Raw genomic sequence first — 18,879 nt, forward strand, 5'->3', positions numbered from 1 at the left:
CCGTTTGTTTGAGTTATCAGTATCACAACTACTTTGACCTGTCACTTTAGTGTCCCTATTAAGGTCAGCAAGGGCACTATATCTGTTATACTGGGACACTACAAAAGCTTTGTGTTTATGGTTCACAGCTCTCACCCTGCCATATCCCAAGGTTGTCCATACTGCCCTTCTCCTGCAGAATCTTTGTGGTAGAGGGGACTGATGGCACGGAAGCTCAATAGAGTGGAATGGCTGAATTGGGCACCTAATTTCTGCTTGGAGAGCACAGATTTGAGATTCTAGATAGCTAACCTGTGCACGTAGATTACTAAATTGTTTACAAAGAGAACAGTACCCAAATTTGAAAAGAGTACTGCGAAAGACAGCTGCAAAAAAGTATCACACTGAACTAAACCAGTCATTTTGAAATAGAATAAAATCACAATCTCAAGTGGACTAGCCCTGAATATATTATTGCTATTTTTGGTTTATAGTTAATTGATTTGCCTGCCGTTAGGCGCATGGGCTGCTACCTTTTTCTCTGTACTCACACTCATACTCCCCCCTCACAGCCAGCAGCTCCGCCCCCCCCTTCTGTGAAGTGAAAATGTAGTGAAGGCAGTTTCACGCTCCTTTTTCTCTGCACTCACTCTCATACTCCCCCCTCAGAGCAAGCAGCTCCACCCCCTAGCTTCTGTGAAGTGAAAATGTAGTGGAGGCAGTTTCATTCTGCTTTTTCTCTGTACTCACCCTCACTCCCCCCTCACAGCCAGCAGCTCCACCCCTTAGTTTCTGTGAAGTGAAAATGTAGTGAAGGCAGTTTCACACTCCTTTTTCTCTGTACTCACTCTCATACTCCCCCCTCACAGCCAGAAGCTCCACCCCCTAGCTTCTGTGAAGTGAAAATGTAGTGAAGGCAGTTTCACCCTGCTTTTTCTCTGTACTCAGTCTCATACTCCCTCCTCACAACCAGCAGCACCACCCCCTAGCTTCTGTGAAGTGAAAATGTAGTGAAGGCAGTTCACTCTGCTTTTTCTCTGTACTCACTCTCAGACTCCCCCCTCACAACCAGCAGCTCCACCCCTAGCTTCTGTGAAGTGAAAATGTAGTGAAGGCAGTTCACTCTGCTTTTTCTCTGTACTGACCCTCACTCCCCCCTCACAGCCAGCAGCTCCGCCCCCTAGCTTCTGTGAAGTGAAAATGTAGTGAAGGCAGTTTCGCTCTCCTTTTTCTCTGTACTCATTCAGACTCTCCCCTCACAGCCAGAAGCTCCACCGCCTAGCTTCTGTGAAGTGAAAGTGTAGTGGAGACAGTTTCACTCCGCTTTTTCTCTGTACTCACCCTCACTCCCCCCTCACAGCCAGCAGCTCCACCCCTTAGCTACTGTGAAGTGAAAATGTAGTGAAGGCAGTTTCAATCTGCTTTTTTTGTATACTCACTCTCAAACTCCCCCCTCACAGCTAGCAGCTCCACCCCTTAGCTTCTGTGAAGTGAAAATGTAGTGGAGGCAGTTTCATTCTGCTTTTTCTCTGTACTCACCCTCACTCCCCCCTCACAGCCAGCAGCTCCACCCCTTAGTTTCTGTGAAGTGAAAATGTAGTGAAGGCAGTTTCACACTCCTTTTTCTCTGTACTCACTCTCATACTCCCCCCTCACAGCCAGAAGCTCCACCCCCTAGCTTCTGTGAAGTGAAAATGTAGTGAAGGCAGTTTCACCCTGCTTTTTCTCTGTACTCAGTCTCATACTCCCTCCTCACAACCAGCAGCACCACCCCCTAGCTTCTGTGAAGTGAAAATGTAGTGAAGGCAGTTCACTCTGCTTTTTCTCTGTACTCACTCTCAGACTCCCCCCTCACAACCAGCAGCTCCACCCCTAGCTTCTGTGAAGTGAAAATGTAGTGAAGGCAGTTCACTCTGCTTTTTCTCTGTACTGACCCTCACTCCCCCCTCACAGCCAGCAGCTCCGCCCCCTAGCTTCTGTGAAGTGAAAATGTAGTGAAGGCAGTTTCGCTCTCCTTTTTCTCTGTACTCATTCAGACTCTCCCCTCACAGCCAGAAGCTCCACCGCCTAGCTTCTGTGAAGTGAAAGTGTAGTGGAGACAGTTTCACTCCGCTTTTTCTCTGTACTCACCCTCACTCCCCCCTCACAGCCAGCAGCTCCACCCCTTAGCTACTGTGAAGTGAAAATGTAGTGAAGGCAGTTTCAATCTGCTTTTTTTGTATACTCACTCTCAAACTCCCCCCTCACAGCTAGCAGCTCCACCCCTTAGCTTCTGTGAAGTGAAAATGTAGTGAAGGCAGTTCACTCTGCTTTTTCTCTGTACTCAGTCTCAGACTCCCCCCTCACAGCCAGCAGCTCCGCCCCCTAGGTTCTGTGAAGTGAAAATGTAGTGAAGGCAGTTTCACTCTCCTTTTTCTCTGTACTGACCCTCACTCCCCCCTCACAGCCAGCAGCTCCACCCCCTAGCTTCTGTGAAGTGAAAATGTAGTGAAGGCAGTTTCACTCTGCTTTTTCTCTGTACTCAGTCTCATACTCCCTCCTCACAACCAGCAGCACCACCCCCTAGCTTCTGTGAAGTGAAAATGTAGTGAAGGCAGTTCACTCTGCTTTTTCTCTGTACTGACCCTCACTCCCCCCTCACAGCCAGCAGCTCCGCCCCCTAGCTTCTGTGAAGTGAAAATGTAGTGAAGGCAGTTTCGCTCTCCTTTTTCTCTGTACTCATTCAGACTCTCCCCTCACAGCCAGAAGCTCCACCGCCTAGCTTCTGTGAAGTGAAAGTGTAGTGGAGACAGTTTCACTCCGCTTTTTCTCTGTACTCACCCTCACTCCCCCCTCACAGCCAGCAGCTCCACCCCTTAGTTTCTGTGAAGTGAAAATGTAGTGAAGGCAGTTTCAATCTGCTTTTTCTCTGTACGCACCCTCACTCCCCCCTCACAGCCAGCAGCTCCACCCCTTAGCTACTGTGAAGTGAAAATGTAGTGAAGGCAGTTCACTCTGCTTTTTCTCTGTACTGACCCTCACTCCCCCCTCACAGCCAGCAGCTCCGTCCCCTAGCTTCTGTGAAGTGAAAATGTAGTGAAGGCAGTTTCACACTCCTTTTTCTCTGTACTCACTCTCATACTCCCCCCTCACAGCCAGAAGCTCCACCGCCTAACTTCTGTGAAGTGAAAATGTAGTGGAGACAGTTTCACTCCGCTTTTTCTCTGTACTCACCCTCACTCCCCCCTCACAGCCAGCAGCTCCGTCCCCTAGCTTCTGTGAAGTGAAAATGTAGTGAAGGCAGTTTCACTCTCCTTTTTCTCTGTACTCACTCTCAGACTCCCCCCTCACAGCCAGAAGCTCCACCGCCTAACTTCTGTGAAGTGAAAATGTTGTGAAGGCAGTTCACTCTGCTTTTTCTCTGTACTGACCCTCACTCCCCCCTCACAGCCAGCACCTCTGCCCCCTAGCTTCTGTGAAGTGAAAATGTAGTGAAGGCAGTTTCACTCTCCTTTTTCTCTGTACTCACTCTCAGACTCCCCCCTCACAGCCAGAAGCTCCACCGCCTAACTTCTGTGAAGTGAAAATGTAGTGAAGGCAGTTTCAATCTGCTTTTTCTCTGTACTCACCCTCACTCCCCCCTCACAGCCCGCAGCTCCACCCCCTAGCTTCTGTGAAGTGAAAATGTAGTGGAGGCAGTTTCACTGCTTTTTCTCTGTACTCACCCTCACAGCCAGCAGCTCCACTCCCTAGCTTCTGTGAAGTGAAAATGTAGTGAAGGCAGTTTCACTCTCCTTTTTCTCTGTACTCATCCTCACTCCCCCCTCACAGCTAGCAGCTCCAACCCTTAGCTTTTGTGAAGTGAAAATGTAGTGAAGGCAGTTTCAATCTCCTTTTTCTCTGTACTCACCCTCACTCCCCCCATACAGCCAGCAGCTCCACCCTCCTAGCTTCTGTGAAGTGAAAATGTGAATGAAATTTCTCCTTAATTCTATGTTGCTTCTCTCTGTTGTGGTCCATCAGCTGCCTATGGTGTTGGCAAGGAGTCGGACAGCGATGAGGCTGAGGTGAATCCAGGGCCATCGGGAAGTGAGGTGCGGTCTCCACAGCCTCCACAGCCTGATAATAGTGAGGAAGAGGAGCTGGCGGAGCCTGTTCCTAGTGCACGCATGAGGAGAGTTGCCAAAGGCAAGAGCAGCTGAAGCAGAGAGGACAATTTGGGAGTAGGGCCAAGAGATGATTTGCCCCACCCATAAGGCTTAATAACAGACCAGCACCGGTGTTCAGCTTGCCAGAAAACAACATTGTAGCTGCATCCTCTGCTTCGTGTTTTGGTAACTTCTGGACATTTATCAGGAAGGGTCTTTGGCAGTTTGCCTAATTGGATTCAGGTTTGTGATAACTGAAGAATTGGTGTTTGGAAGGCCTTTGTTTTACTTTGAGTTGAATGATTGCCTCATTCCCAGCTGTTCAAATAAAGTTTGTTTTATCAAGGTCTGAGTTTGTTGCTACCTACTTGGGTCTGGGTGCAAACAGTGTCCTTGATAAGTTTTCATCCATTAGTCTTGTTTTGCCCCCAGGTGCTTTGGGAAATAGGTTAACCTCGTCTTCTCTGTGATATCCTCTCAAATGTTGGAAGACGGCTATCATGTCATCCCTAGTCCTTCTCTTTATTATATTAGACAATCCCAGTTCTTATAACCATTCACCATATGGTTTAATCTCCAGCCCCCTAATCATCTTTGCTGCTCTTCTCTATCTAGAGTCCCAACATATTTTTTTTTGGTACTATGGTAAGTAAAACTGAATGCAGTATTCCAACAACTGTCTATCACCATAGCATAAAGCAGTACTACCACTTCATGTGATGTTGATGCTATCCCTCTGTTGATGCAGCACTGTTGTTGTTTTTGCAGCTAAAGCACTCATACATATTTAAGTGATTGTTCACTAGGATTCGTAGATTCCTCTCATAGTTATTGCTGTTGAGCCAGTTACAAATTATTCTATACTTGTGCTTTTCTTCCCCTTCCTTAAATGTAAAGCGTAATTTTCTCAGAACTGAGTTGCATTTTGTTGTATAAGTGTTCAATTCTGTCAAGATCTTTCTAGAATCAAGATCGTGTAAAGTATTAGTGCTGCTTTACAACGCCTTAGTAAGACCACACTTGGAATACTGCATCTAGTTTTGGTCACAATATAAAAAAGAAGTTGATGGTGTGGAAATAATGCAGAGAACAGCAAAAAAGATGATAAGGGGACTAGAGTTAAAATATATGAAGAATCGTTGCAGGAGTTGGGTACATCTAATCTAACAAAAAGAAGGATCAGAGGAGATATGATAGTAGTGTTCCAATATTTGAGGGACTGCCACAAACAATTGATAATATAAAACTATTTTCCAAAGCACCTGAAAAAAAAACAAGAAACCATGGATGGAAACTAATCAAGGAGAGAAGCAACTTAGAACTAACGAGAAATTTCCTAACAGTGAGAACAATCAACAAGTAGAATGGCTTATCTTCAGAAATTGTGGGTGCTCCAACACAGGAGATTTTTAAGAAGAGATTGGACAACCATTTGCCTGAAATGATATAGGGTCTCCTGTTCAAGCAAGACTTGATGACCTCCAAGGTCCTTTTCAACTTTGTTATTTTGTTATTCTGTTATCCTTCTTCTGAATTGTTGTAAAGTATCTCTAAAGGGTAAAGAAGTCATTAATCTAACATTAGCTTTAATTATGAATGATGACAAAATATTTGGAAAAATATATGTTCTTGCTTTTCCTGGCTTAAAAAGATGATTTGGGAAGGAGAAGAACAAATGAATAAAATAATGTTTCCTTAGAACGGGGAATGTTCTTAAAGATAGTTGCCACTGGAACTCAGGAGCCTTCTAGATTTCTGCAGGCCAATCTTATAACTGTAGAAAATCAAGCATCTTCTGCCAACATTTTTCTTTTTGGCATTTAATCTTGATTTGATACAAAATTAGATTTAAATCAGTGAGTACTGTTATTTTTCTTTTACAGTGTGCTTTTATTTGGTTATGTCTAGCTGTTTTGAGCATGGGGAAGTTAAGATATAAATTTATTAACAATATGTCCAATGATTATTTTACACAGGGGTGTCTGATACAAGTACATACTAAATATCATAACTCAAAATATTTCCTAGATTACACGATAGCATAATAAAAAAATATTCCCCTTTATTCTTTTCCCCTTGATCTTTGTTAATTTATTTCTTCCTCGCTTGCTTCTAGTCACCATCTTCTCCCCAAACAACGGACTTGCTAGACTTTTGTCCCAAATTGGGTGTTGGTTGCTATGGTTACTTGGTAGGGGTTCAAGACCTAAAAAAACCACAGTATATATTTTCTTCACAAAAATGACAGGAGGGGAACAAAGGTTTATATTCACTTGTAAATGCACATGCTTGTATACCAGATGCTTCATACACTAAGAAAACAATTATACTGAGAACTATTCAGAAGAAACCATTCTTCATCTGAAAATGAAAAATAGCAACAAAAAGCCCAGACCAACCAAATATTTAGTTATATCAGCATCATCACATATTAAATTTATATGTTACCTGACCCCCAGTAATTAATTTAAACCTGGAAACCTTATTATTTGATGGATTAGAAATATCATTTCTAACTAGCTACTGGAGAATATGGAGAGTGTAATTCAATACATGATTATTCATAATTTACAATTATTTTAGTGTGTTCTAAGATATTATTTTAATTTGCTTAAATCCATTTGCATAATAGTTTCCCCATTTTTTGTCCCAATGGTAGGTATTCTGGGGCACTCCATATATTGCTAAATGCCCAGTATCCCTTCCAATTGGCCATCCTTTGTATAGCTGGTTAATCTTGAACAACATTGACATCTGGAGGATTCCTATCTCTGCTCTAGCCTTCCTAGCTGTGATCATGATTTTCCTAATTGATATTCCAGAAAGAACATAATAGTTAAATAGGGTATGTTTAAATAAAACTCAAAAAATATAATGCCAAATACCATGATTGATGTCCTACATAAAATCTGGCAATTGTCTAATCTGGCAGACAGAACTTCCACACGACTGTCAATAATTCAAGAAAGCTATGCATTCCACATATTAATTAGGTGATCTTTTCCATGTCCATATGTTTTGGACTGCAACTCTTATTGTCTTCAGCTAGCACAGCCAATAATAAGGGATGACTGGAATACATTCCAAAACATTTGGCGAACAGCATAGTGGGGACGTTTTGCATAACCCATAGAAGGAAACAAGAATGCCCCGTTAAAATAGCTAACAATGATCATAAAGTGTTTATGGAGAAGACATTATTGGCAATTACACCAAAATCTTTTTTCCTCTAGAGGTTTATCAAACACCATGCATCATTTGAATAGGGTCTGGCCTTTTGTTACAGGATTTAAATAGATGCAGACAAAAAAGGTCACATATGTGACACATTTTTCCAACAAATTTTTAAATGAACAATTCTAAAGATGTCTATATTTAATATTACCTGCTTTGAACTTTAATCTAAGCTTTTTCTTTTTCCATCTGATCCTGGCAGTAATTGCCAGGATGGGGGCCAAAAGCTGAAGCTGAATTCAAGCAAGGGAGAGATTCTGTTAGTGGATTGTAGGTGTCCTTTGTGCACATCAGTGTTTGGCATCAGTGTTTGGCAGGCAAGTCAAGACTTACTAAGCTTGAGTTTTACTCCTAGCTGACTAATAAACAATCAAAGGGAGTTTAAATCCTAGAGTGCTTAAGAACACACTAGGACTCAACCAACATTAAGAGAATACAAAACACATAAAAAGAGTAGGATGAGGATACAAGTAAATCTAGATAGAGTTCCCCAACCTTTCCAGCTTTGCAGACTGGCTGGGGGTGCAGGTAGGCTGACACAGGGGATGGTTTCACCTTGGAAGTGGTGGGCAAGCATGTGCGTGAATCCGCACATGCATGAGCAGTGGGCAAGCTTATGCACGTAGCTCCATTTGCGTGAGTGGCGGGCATGTGCACCTACCACTCATGCAAATAGTCACACGCACACATGCTTGTTCACTGCTTGTGCAAATGGGGTGCATGTGCATCTTGCCTATTACTTCCATGGCCCAGTTCCGAAAGGCTCAAAGTAGTGGGCTTTGGCCCAGGGGTTGGGGAACCCTATTCTAAGACACAAAATGAGATTTTACAAACTACCAGATACAAAGCCCTTGTTCATTAGATTGGGCTCTATGGATCAGCTATGATTGTTCATAACCTTGGAAAATACACTGCCAGCCCATTTATAGAGCCTAGGAACAAAGGAAGGAAAATTATTATTCAGCAACTGGCTGCTTGATCTCCTGTTACAGCTGTATGATTTTTATTGTAGAGTGAATTGTAATAATTCTTGACCTGATCACTCATCATTAAATATATTGAAATGTGCGCCATGTACTACTGTCCCAAAAAGGGTTCAAAGTTTCAGATAGGTTTTAGGTGCAATTTGAAACATTACTGCACAAACATTATATAATTTTCATAGTCTTTTTCTGATTCTGGATCAATGGTGGATATTGTCTCCTATGAAACCAGTTCCTGGTGCCAGAAAAGTTGCAGACCACTGCTATACAGTAATGCCTGGCTTCTACTGTATTGTCTTTTTTTTCTGCCAAGAAATTGCATTTTTATTCTCCTTTATTTTAACTTTTGATATTAATCTTACTGTTGCAGTGTGATTAATTAAACAATTTTATCCTTTATCTGCTGTGTGGTGGCTAACAGTTGATTGCTTCAATTTATGGTTTCTTCTTATTTTATATACATTTTAACCTTTTTTTACTTCATGTCTCCCTACAAAGGAATGCTGTAGAGCAGGGATGTCAAACTCAAGGCCTGTGGGCCAGATCTGGTCCATGGGATGCTTAGATCTGGCCTGTGGGACCACCCTGGAAACAGCAAAGGACCGGCTCACAGTACCTTTGCCAGCAAAAACTGATCTTGGGAGAGTCTACCTGGGCTCAATTTTCGGCCAAATGGCCTTCTGCAACTCTTTGCCAGTGAAAATGAGCTTGGAGGTGCCGTGTACAGCTCCATTTTCACTAGCAGAGAGCTGCAGGAGGCCATCAAGGCAGAAAACGGAGCCTCATCGAGTGATGTCAAGCTGGCTATGCCCCTGGCCCTCCCAAGATCAAACAGAATCCTGAATGAAATCGAGTTTGACACACTTGCTGTAAAGTAACTGATATGCATTTTGAAATAAATACATAAACAAACCTGAAGCATATTTTAGAAGTGAATAGATGCATATATGACAATGGCCATAAGTGTTATGCCCATATGATTGAACTTTGGAACAGACTATTATATCCTTAAAAGTTATTGTTTAGCCAACAGATATGCAGGCCTTAGCAACTACACAAATTCGAGCCATCATGCTTGCATATTTATATCAGTGAAATTTCAATAAAACACGTAAGAGGAACAAAATGTAATGGGTTAAACAGAGAGTTGCTGTTTCAATGACTCAATCAAAGATGCAAGATTAGGAAGAGAAAAGCTTCTATTAAGAGATAAGAGTCTTGGTAATCAGCAGTGATGAGAGCAACCACAGAAAAAGAGCACTGAAGTTTAATGGAAATCTTACAAAATCAAACACATTTTTGGGATTGGTTAAGAATAGCTAAATAAGAAAAACTGAATGCAATATACATGCACATTTAGTAATCGTGGTGGAAACAGATTAGCTATCTTGGTTTGAATTCGGAAAGGATCTTAGTTATGGTTTGTTTATCCAGGGAGGTGCGGGAGGCAGGAGGGGATCAAAGTTTGGTGATTTAAATAGTTTAAACTCATTATAATAGATAATACAGTCATAACAGATAACTTCACCCTTACTGTTATGAAATACTTCTCAGAAATATTCTGTTTCCAAGTCAGTATTATGCAGTCAGGTTTGTGGTGGTTTGTTAGTTATTAAGTAAATACTTAAAAACTCCACAGAGACCAAAACTGAAGGATTTTAAGACAGCTATCAAGATACCAATAAAACATTTCATGCCGCATTTAGCTAACAATATTCAAATGGGCTTTATTACCAATTTTGTCAGCTTCTGGGTAGAAGCATGGCAGACTAACATGTTTCCACAAAATAACAAGAGACAAAATCTGACATCTGGATATGCCCAAACTAATGGAGTTTGTATTGATAAGGAGAAGCCATGAGATTACCCACATGAGCTTCAGTGGTAGAGGTGATGATGGCAGTGGTGGTGGTGGTGAGGGGAAGCAGCTCTGTAGATCTTGTAGGCAATCCATGAATAGAGTGCAGAGAGAAACAAGAAAAGATAACATGCTTACAGCTTTGCATGAAACCTGTTTAAAGGACATCTGATTGACCATTAAAGCATGCTAAAACCGGGCAAATTTAAAGTGAAAAGAGATCTTCAGAGCAGCACAGTATCCAATGCCTCCTGTGAGAGTATACTTTCAATCTGGTAAAGATTTATTTAAAAGGAAAGAGCCAATTACCAATATCAAAAAATTAAATGCAAAAAAGCTTATCAGGATTTTGGAGCAACAAAGTTAAAAAAAATAGAGTGCTTTGAGTTTTGAAACTAGCTTTCAAAAAATGGAAAACAAAACAAAAGGATATTTTGCTGGCTTTAGCATCGATGGTTAATGTCATGTTGTCATATTTAAGCCACACAAAGATCACAAAAGAGCTGCGTATGTAAAAAAAAAACCTACCATGTGCAAAAAGTCAGTCAATTTCTACTATCTAGTCTGTGAAATCAAATAGACTTGATGGTAACAACTCTGAATTAAATTAGGTGCTAATAAAATTGCATTATGGCCCTTTTAAATTAGCAGTACCCACTTAAGATAGCTTGGAAGAGGACATTCAGGCAGTGGCTGTTCTCCAATGCATCTTTTGACTACACTGCTTCTAATTTCATGCACTGTACATTTAAATGCATTATTGTTTCAAAATACAATACTACAAATTGCAAATTACATCTGGCTTAAGGACTGATTTTGAGAAATGCTAGCACTATTGCCTCTGCTTGAATAAATCTGATGATGATGATGGTGATGATGATGATGATAACAATAATAATAATAATAATAATAATAATAATAATAATAATAATAATAATAATAATAATAGATTGATTAAGTTGCCAGTGGTTGCATGAGAAGGGTCCATCTGAACGCTGCCATTAGCTTCTTTTGTTAGAGGCAACACTTTGACATAACAGAGGCAACAAAACTTACTGCAGTTGGTTACCATGGTTTTTGTACAATTTAAACTACAGGTACTTTCCAACAAGGGGGGATGGAGAGGGCTTTTTAAAAAGGCAGACTATTTAGGTTTTCAAGTAATTTGGATGCTGAAATAAAAAAAAGGTGAGGGATTTTTCTTCTGAAAAAGAAACATAGGGAAAGTCTGTTCAATAAAAATCAGAAAAGCACATGTTCAAATAGGAAGAACCCAACAGCATCTTGCTCATGATACATTATAACTGTAGTTGAGGGAGAGGAATAAACTCTAAATATTAAGGGGTTGCCAAAATAAGTAAGAGATATTAATCAAATTTATTATATGAGTTCTATGGAGATTCTCAATCATCCAGGTCATGGTTGTCCCAAAAATGGTTTTTTTTCAAAAAGCAACTGGACTTTTTTGGATTTTTTTTCCTTGAAAACATTTTGCTTCTCATCCAAGAAGCTTTTTCAGTTCTCATCTGAACAAGATGAGCAAGATTCGTAATCTGAACAATTCGTAATTGGCTGACCAACCGCACTCAACGTGTAGTCCTCAACGGAACTACATCCACATGGAGGGAAGTATGCAGTGGAGTACCCCAAGGCTCTGTTTTAGGCCCAGTACTCTTCAACATCTTCATCAATGACTTGGACGAGGGGATAGATGGGGAACTCATCAAATTTGCAGATGACACCAAGCTGGCAGGAATAGCCAACACTCCAGAAGATAGGCTCAAGTTACAGAAAGATCTTGACAGACTTGAACATTGGGCGCTATCTAACAAAATGAAATTCAACGGTGAAAAAAGTAAGGTTCTGCATTTAGGCCAAAAAAACAAAATGCACCAGTACCGTATATGTGGTACCTTGCTCAATAGTAGTACCTGTGAGAGGGATCTTGGAGTCCTAGTGGATAACCATTTAAATATGAGCCAGCAGTGTGCAGCAGCTGTTAAAAAAGCCAACACAGTTCTGGGCTGCATAAACAGAGGGGTAGAATCAAGATCACGTGAAGTGTTAGTGCCACTTTATAATGCCTTGGTAAGGCCACACTTGGAATATTGCATCCAGTTTTGGTCGCCACGATGTAAAAAAGATGTTGAGACTCTAGAAAGAGTGCAGAGAAGAGCAACAAAGATGATTAGGGGACTGGAGGATAAAACATATGAAGAACGGTTGCAGGAACTGGGTATGTCTAGTTTAACAAAAAGAAGGACTAGGGGAGACATGATAGCTGTGTTCCAATATCTTAGGGGCTGCCACAAAGAAGAGGGAGTCAGGCTGTTCACCAAAGCACCTGAGGGTAGAACAAGAAGCAATGGGTGGAAACTGGTCAAAGAAAGAAGCAACTTAGAACTAAGGAGAAATTTCCTGACAGTTAGAACAATTAATAAGTGGAACGACTTGCCTTCAGAAGTTGTGAATGCTCCAACACTGGAAATTTTTAAGAAAATGTTGGATAACCATCTGACTGAGATGGTATAGGGTTTCCTGCCTGGGCAGGGGGTTGGACTAGAAGGCCTCCAAGGTCCCTTCCAACTCTGATGTTATGTTATGTTATGTTAAGATAACTGAAGAACCTTCTTGGATGAGAAGCAAAACATTTGCAAGGAAAAAACAAGGAAGTCCAGTTGTCTTTTGAAAAAAGCAACTTTGGTCATTATAGGAGTATTATCAACTTTTTGCAATACTGTTTTCGCTGTCTGGCAGCATTTTCTATATCTTTAGAAAAGAAAATCTGAAAATATTGGAACAGAATTTTTGTCAACCGTATCTCTCAAGATATATAGTTCTTCTTCCAAGTGTCTCTTATATAAATGTCACTCCTAACAAATTTTGCCAGTGGATTTTATTATATGTTATCAGTATACTCTTGCTCTATTGCCTTAACTTTTGCTTTCGTAAAGATCAATGAAATTATAGATGAGAATTACTATAAATGTATCATTAATAATCTTTGCCACTACCATAATTCAAAGTAAAAAAAAAATAGAATTTTTTTTTAATGAAACAGTGGAGGTTAAAATATTAGAAAAGAGAAGTTTAGAAGCAATAATATAGCAATGATTGAGCTAATTTAAACCAATTTAGGATGATTTATAGAAATTAAGAAAACATACAACTTCAAAATTAATATAGAATTAAAATGCAACATTAGCAAATTAAGGAGTGGTATTCATGATACGTTAATCTCCAAAAGACAGAAGAACCAAGTTTTCCAAAGGGCCACAAAGATAGAAGCCATACATATCTTAAAGGATAAGCTGTTCCAGAGGACCTGCTCCAAAAATGCTCAACATCTCCCCCATTCTATAAGGGGAAAAAATCAAAAGCCTTTGATGTATCCAAATATTACTATAGCTATTGCATAATTTTGGTGCTTGTTCTGCACTGGTTGGATTCATTTCATTTTGTATAATGCTATGCCTTGCTTCATGGAATAAAGCATAACTACTGGTGCGTGCTAGGATATAATCACGGTTCATGATAGATAGTTCCATACAATATGATCTGCTAAACCAAACAAACCAAATCACCATCTGACTTGTGAATTCAGTCATAACTGGATGATATTCATGTGCATTTTCTCTGCTATTCTCCCAAAAGGAACTTGCTGTACTTGAAATGCTAGAGTTATGACAGCTTTATGTTACAGTGTTCTTACCAAAGGGTCTCCCAACTCAACATTTGTTTAGCTTTAAGTGCAATAAAATAAAAGCAGAAAGCCAAAAAATGATATCATGCCTTTGACAGCCATGGATGAAGCAAAGAGTTTTCCTATAAAAGCAAAGGCACACGAAGCAGAGACTTAAATAGAGATCTACTGGATTCAATTTTATCATGAAAAACTCCTGAACTGAAACTAGTTAAATAGAGAGCCTGCAGACACTTCCAGGGGCTACTGTGAGTTGTTGAAAAAGCACCCCCAAACTACTTGGGAGGGAGACTTTCCCTCTTTATAACTCTGTAGTAAATATTTGGTAGAATTTATGAGTCAACAAAAGCTTTAGTAAAACTATATTCTTCCTCCTTACAGCTCAACCAAAGAATGAAGGAGATGCTCATTGATTATTTGTTTGTCATTATCTTTCTAGAAAACAGGAAGAAATACAACTGCAGAAAAAATAGATGCCAAGCTGATTCTCAAATAATTTTAAGAAAAAAAATGCACATTGAACCCTACTCATAAACTTACAGTTTATAACTGTTTTTTTTTACCAATGATGTATGACTCATGAAAATTGATTGGTAGAAATTAGACCTTCTGGTAGTTGACTAAATTCACATAAAACATGCTTCACACAAAAGATCGTAACGGATTGGTTTATGATAGTTGATTTAAATAGACATATTCAATTACCCTGTTTCCTGAAAATAAGACATCCCCCGATAATAAGCCCAATCGGGCTTTTGAGCGCATGTGCTAAAATAAGCCTCGCCCCGAAAATACGCCCTCCCCGAAAATATTTAAATGCAAAGCTGGAAATCAGGTAAGATAGCAAGAGGAGCCCCATCTTGCTCCACGCGCCCCAAAATAAGCCAAGCGCTTATTTCAAGGTTCAAAAATATATAAGGGAGGGTCTTATTTTCGTGGAAACACGAGTATTACTAAATCTGGATGTAATCTAATATATATATATGTTTATCATGACTGGGCCCCATAGGCAACTACAGAAAAGTTTATAGTGAAAGTTTACATAAGAATATGAAAGGTTAATCAAATCCTGACAGTTCACCTGGAACATCCCAATATTAAAAACTCCCTATAGACCTCATTATCTGTAAAGCATTAATACGTCAGCATTTTTTTCTTGCCAATTAACAGAAATTCTTTATTGATGTAAATTTCCTAAGGAATACCCTTGGCTGAATAAATTAAGCAAGGCATATTACCCTGAAAACGTATTCGCCCATTTAATTTTAGTGTTAGGAACGTATTCCAATCAGGACACAGAAATGATACTGAAAAAATTCTCTGGCCCTTTTAATTTAAAGTCTACCAATACCAAGAAGTAAACAGATAGCAAAATATACATTTACAGAATCATAACAATAATGCTTTATTTTAATAGATATTTTATTTATTTGTGTCCCTCCTTTATTATTTTTACAAATGATGAAGTGGTGGTGAACATATCCAATACAACTTCCTCCTCCTGTTCTCCTCATAATAACCACCTTGAGGTTGCTTAAGCTGAGAGAGCAACAGGCTCAAGGTCTGGTTTTCATGACTAAGATGGGAGAGAACTCACCACTTCCGGTTTTCTAGCCAGGTGCCTTAACTACTAGGCCAAACTGGCTCTGCTAGGTTACATTTACTTTACAAATATGGCACTACAGTAGCAAATGTTACATTGAGCAAAATGGCTTAGAAGAAAATCTAAATGAAGCGCTTTTGATTAATTTGCACTTGAATAATCTGCAACGATCAACCAAAACCGATTGCTTCAGACTTATCCAGAGCAATTGCTCAAGTATACTGAACAGCTGTTCCATATTTATAACAAAAAGTACTCACTGATAACAGACAGCTAATTTCAGGTTCATGCTGAAACATGATAAAGTTAATTTAGATTGGATTCATGCTATTTGAAAATATGTTAAGCAGAATGAGGGGAAACACATGGAACGGCCTACAGCACATGTTAAACTATATTATATTATGTCACACAGGTATTCCATATTTTAAGTTAGGGATAGAAAATGCTCTCCAGAAATTATTGATATGACACAAGAAATTTGTGGAGTTATGGACAAAATATATAATGTCTGAACTGGCCTGTCCTGATCTTTTTTATTTTTTATCTGTTTGTTGACTCCTAACGACTGCCTGGACAAGTCTGTGTAATTTTCTTGGCAAGATTTTGGAGGTAGTTTGACACTGCCTGTTTTCTAGGGCTAAGAAAGAGTGACTAGCCCAAGGTCAGCTAACTGGCTTTCTGACAAAGGCAGGCAAGAAATCATGATATCAGCCTTGTGCATTATTCACTACACCAAACTCCTACTCCTATCTTAAACTGTAATAGGTCTCAGCCTGATAAAATTTTATAAATTGATTATATGGACAATATTTATCATATGCTATTGGGAATATCATTAATGTATATGAATCACTAACTTGTGAAGTGTCTTTGACGATAACAGGAAAATATTAGGGAAGAAACAAGGATAGATGGCTTAGATAATATTTTCACTGTTCAATGAATACAACAGGAAAAATCTTATGTGTATAAAAAAAATAGTCCTAAATTTACTGAATTGAAAATCCAGAACTTCATATAAACAATCAGGAAGCTTATACTTTTTTTCAGTGTATTCTGTCATCTTCTGAAAGGAAAACAGGGCCTTTGCTTTGCATTGAAAAGTAAACCAGATTTTCAAATTAATCTGAAAAGATCAGCTGGCATCTGATCTTATTTTTTTGTAAGACACTTTCTCTTATAAATAAACACCAACTATTATTACATCTGGTGTTGTCTGTCTGTCTGTCTATTTCCTTGTACTCCAATTTAGGAAGAGCAAGTTATAAAACTTACCTGAGACAAAACATTCTTCATAAGCATAATAAACTTTTAATGTTGCTTTTTCAAATATAAATTAATATTTAAAACTTGAGACCTATTAAAGCGACAACAGGGGTATCTGATGACAAATTTGTTGCAGTGTGTTCCCCTTGTTCCTGGTTCTGCTTTTAATAGGCCTTCAAAAAGATTTTACACTGTGCAGTTTTTGAAGAAAGCAAAAATTTGGTAAATAGCCTGTGCAGAGCTATGTGGTGGATTAACTAGCAATTCTCAAGTGTACAACAACTGTACTGCTAATGTGTTTGATCAGGCCAAATATTCCTTTTTGGTCTACTACTAATCACCATCAACAGATCCCAATTGAATTTCTGTAATGTATTATATATGGGCCCGTCCTTGAAGATTCCCTAGAGGCTTCAATTAGTTCAAAAATTAGTGACTAGAATTCTAACTTGTTTATTAAAATGAAACTCTATTGCAGTTATTTTGAAAGATCTATCTTACTTGCTATTTGATTCATATCCCAGTTCAGAACAACAGCTTACTTCCCACATTATATGCTTATGCATTTACACATCGAGATGGGAATATTATCTGAGTACCATCAGTTAGGGAAGCACAAAAGAGCAAGATTTTCTCTAACACTACGCTGATTCTGGAACCATTTTTTAAAATAAAGTTCTCAAGTGCATTTACAAGAAAAATGTCAAAAAGCAAAACCCAATGAGAAATGATATACTCAGTTTGCTATACTGATATACCAAAACTATGAGCCAGTTTGTTCTCTGCTTAAAGCACTAGGCTACAATGCAGGAGACCATGCTTGCATCCTTACGATTTATATTGATACTGATTGTTTCCTGATTGCTTATTTGTACCCTATGACTATCATTAAGTGTTGTACCTTATGATTCTTGATGAACATATCTTGTCTTTTTATGTACACTGAGCACATATGCACCAAGACAAATTCCTTGTGTGTCCAATCATACTTGGTCAATGAAAAATTCTATCCTATCCTATCCTATCCTATATTATCCTATCCTATCCTATATTATCCTATCCTATCCTATCCTATCCTATCCTATCCTATCCTATCCTATCCTATCCTATCCTATCCTATTCCCACCTTAGCTGGCTTTGGACTGGTCACTCTTTCTCAGTCCACCTCACATTACAGGTTTGTTTGGAAAAGATCATTAGATATGTTTGCCGCCTTGAGTTGTTTATAAAAATAATAAAGGTGGTATATAAATTATATCAATAAAAATTACTGATTCTTATATATACACACAGTATTTTTTTTCTATGTCTGTAAATGATATCTATAAAACATTTCAATGACCTAAAAGTTTAGAATAAAGATATTAAGAAGCAATAATCATGGCTCTAAAAGTTAAGATGAAACAAGAGAAAGAATACAGACAACTCAAATTACAGAATTTAGGGCTCCCAAAAGTATCAGACAATCCTGGACAGACTGATTTCTTGAAGCAATAATAAGCTAGCAGAAACTCACATGCTGTGTAGAGATACAAATTGATAATAAACTTGGGGGGGGGGAGATAGGGAAATCCTTTGTGCCCTCTGAGCATTGCTGTTTGTTTAGAGATATTTCATTATCCAAGTAGGTCCATCATCTGTGCTTTAAATAAGCAAGCTCAGAGAGCACCAAGAACTTCACAGTTCAACCCTGAACTCCATGTATTTTCTTCTGCTGAAAAATGACGCTTGGCAAGATGGAGGGCAGCAGAAGAATGGAAACACAATTGGCAAGAGATGGATGGGATCAATGAGATTACTAAAATGTCCTTGGAAGATTTATGAGTTAATATTAGAGACAGTTAAGATGGCAAGCACTTGCTTTTCCAACTTCAGGAGTGCACTGCAATTTGATGGAATACGAAGTTAAGATGCTATTGCTACATCAAGCCAGTGATCTCTTCATTGTTAGTTCCAGCACTTGTTCTCAAGAGAAAAGCACTTGCTGTACCAACTTTTAAATGTTATATTTTGTCAGTGCAAGAATGGGAAGTTCATTTTGCAACTCTATTACCTCTCGTGCTAATGTGGGTCTATATTTTCTACCATTACAGCCCATATTCAGATACATGCTTGGATCTAAA

General features: G+C 39.0%; 1 protein-coding gene across 12 annotated transcripts in view; it reads right to left on the reverse strand.

Moving 5' to 3' along the window:
- PARD3 (par-3 family cell polarity regulator) overlaps positions 1 to 18,879 on the reverse strand; it is a 734,935-nt gene that overhangs the window by 148,858 nt on the left and 567,198 nt on the right. The window contains exon 21 of one of the 12 annotated variants that reach the window (XM_058181710.1): positions 5,974 to 6,312. The exons of the other annotated variants lie outside the window; for them this stretch is intronic. Coding sequence (XP_058037693.1) covers positions 6,306 to 6,312 — 7 coding nt within the window. The 3' untranslated portion in view covers positions 5,974 to 6,305. Of the gene's footprint in view, positions 1 to 5,973; positions 6,313 to 18,879 lie in introns of those variants that run through there. 12 annotated transcript variants of the gene reach the window in all.

This window comes from Ahaetulla prasina, chromosome 4, assembly GCF_028640845.1.
Source record: "Ahaetulla prasina isolate Xishuangbanna chromosome 4, ASM2864084v1, whole genome shotgun sequence".
Taxonomy (NCBI): domain Eukaryota; kingdom Metazoa; phylum Chordata; class Lepidosauria; order Squamata; family Colubridae; genus Ahaetulla; species Ahaetulla prasina.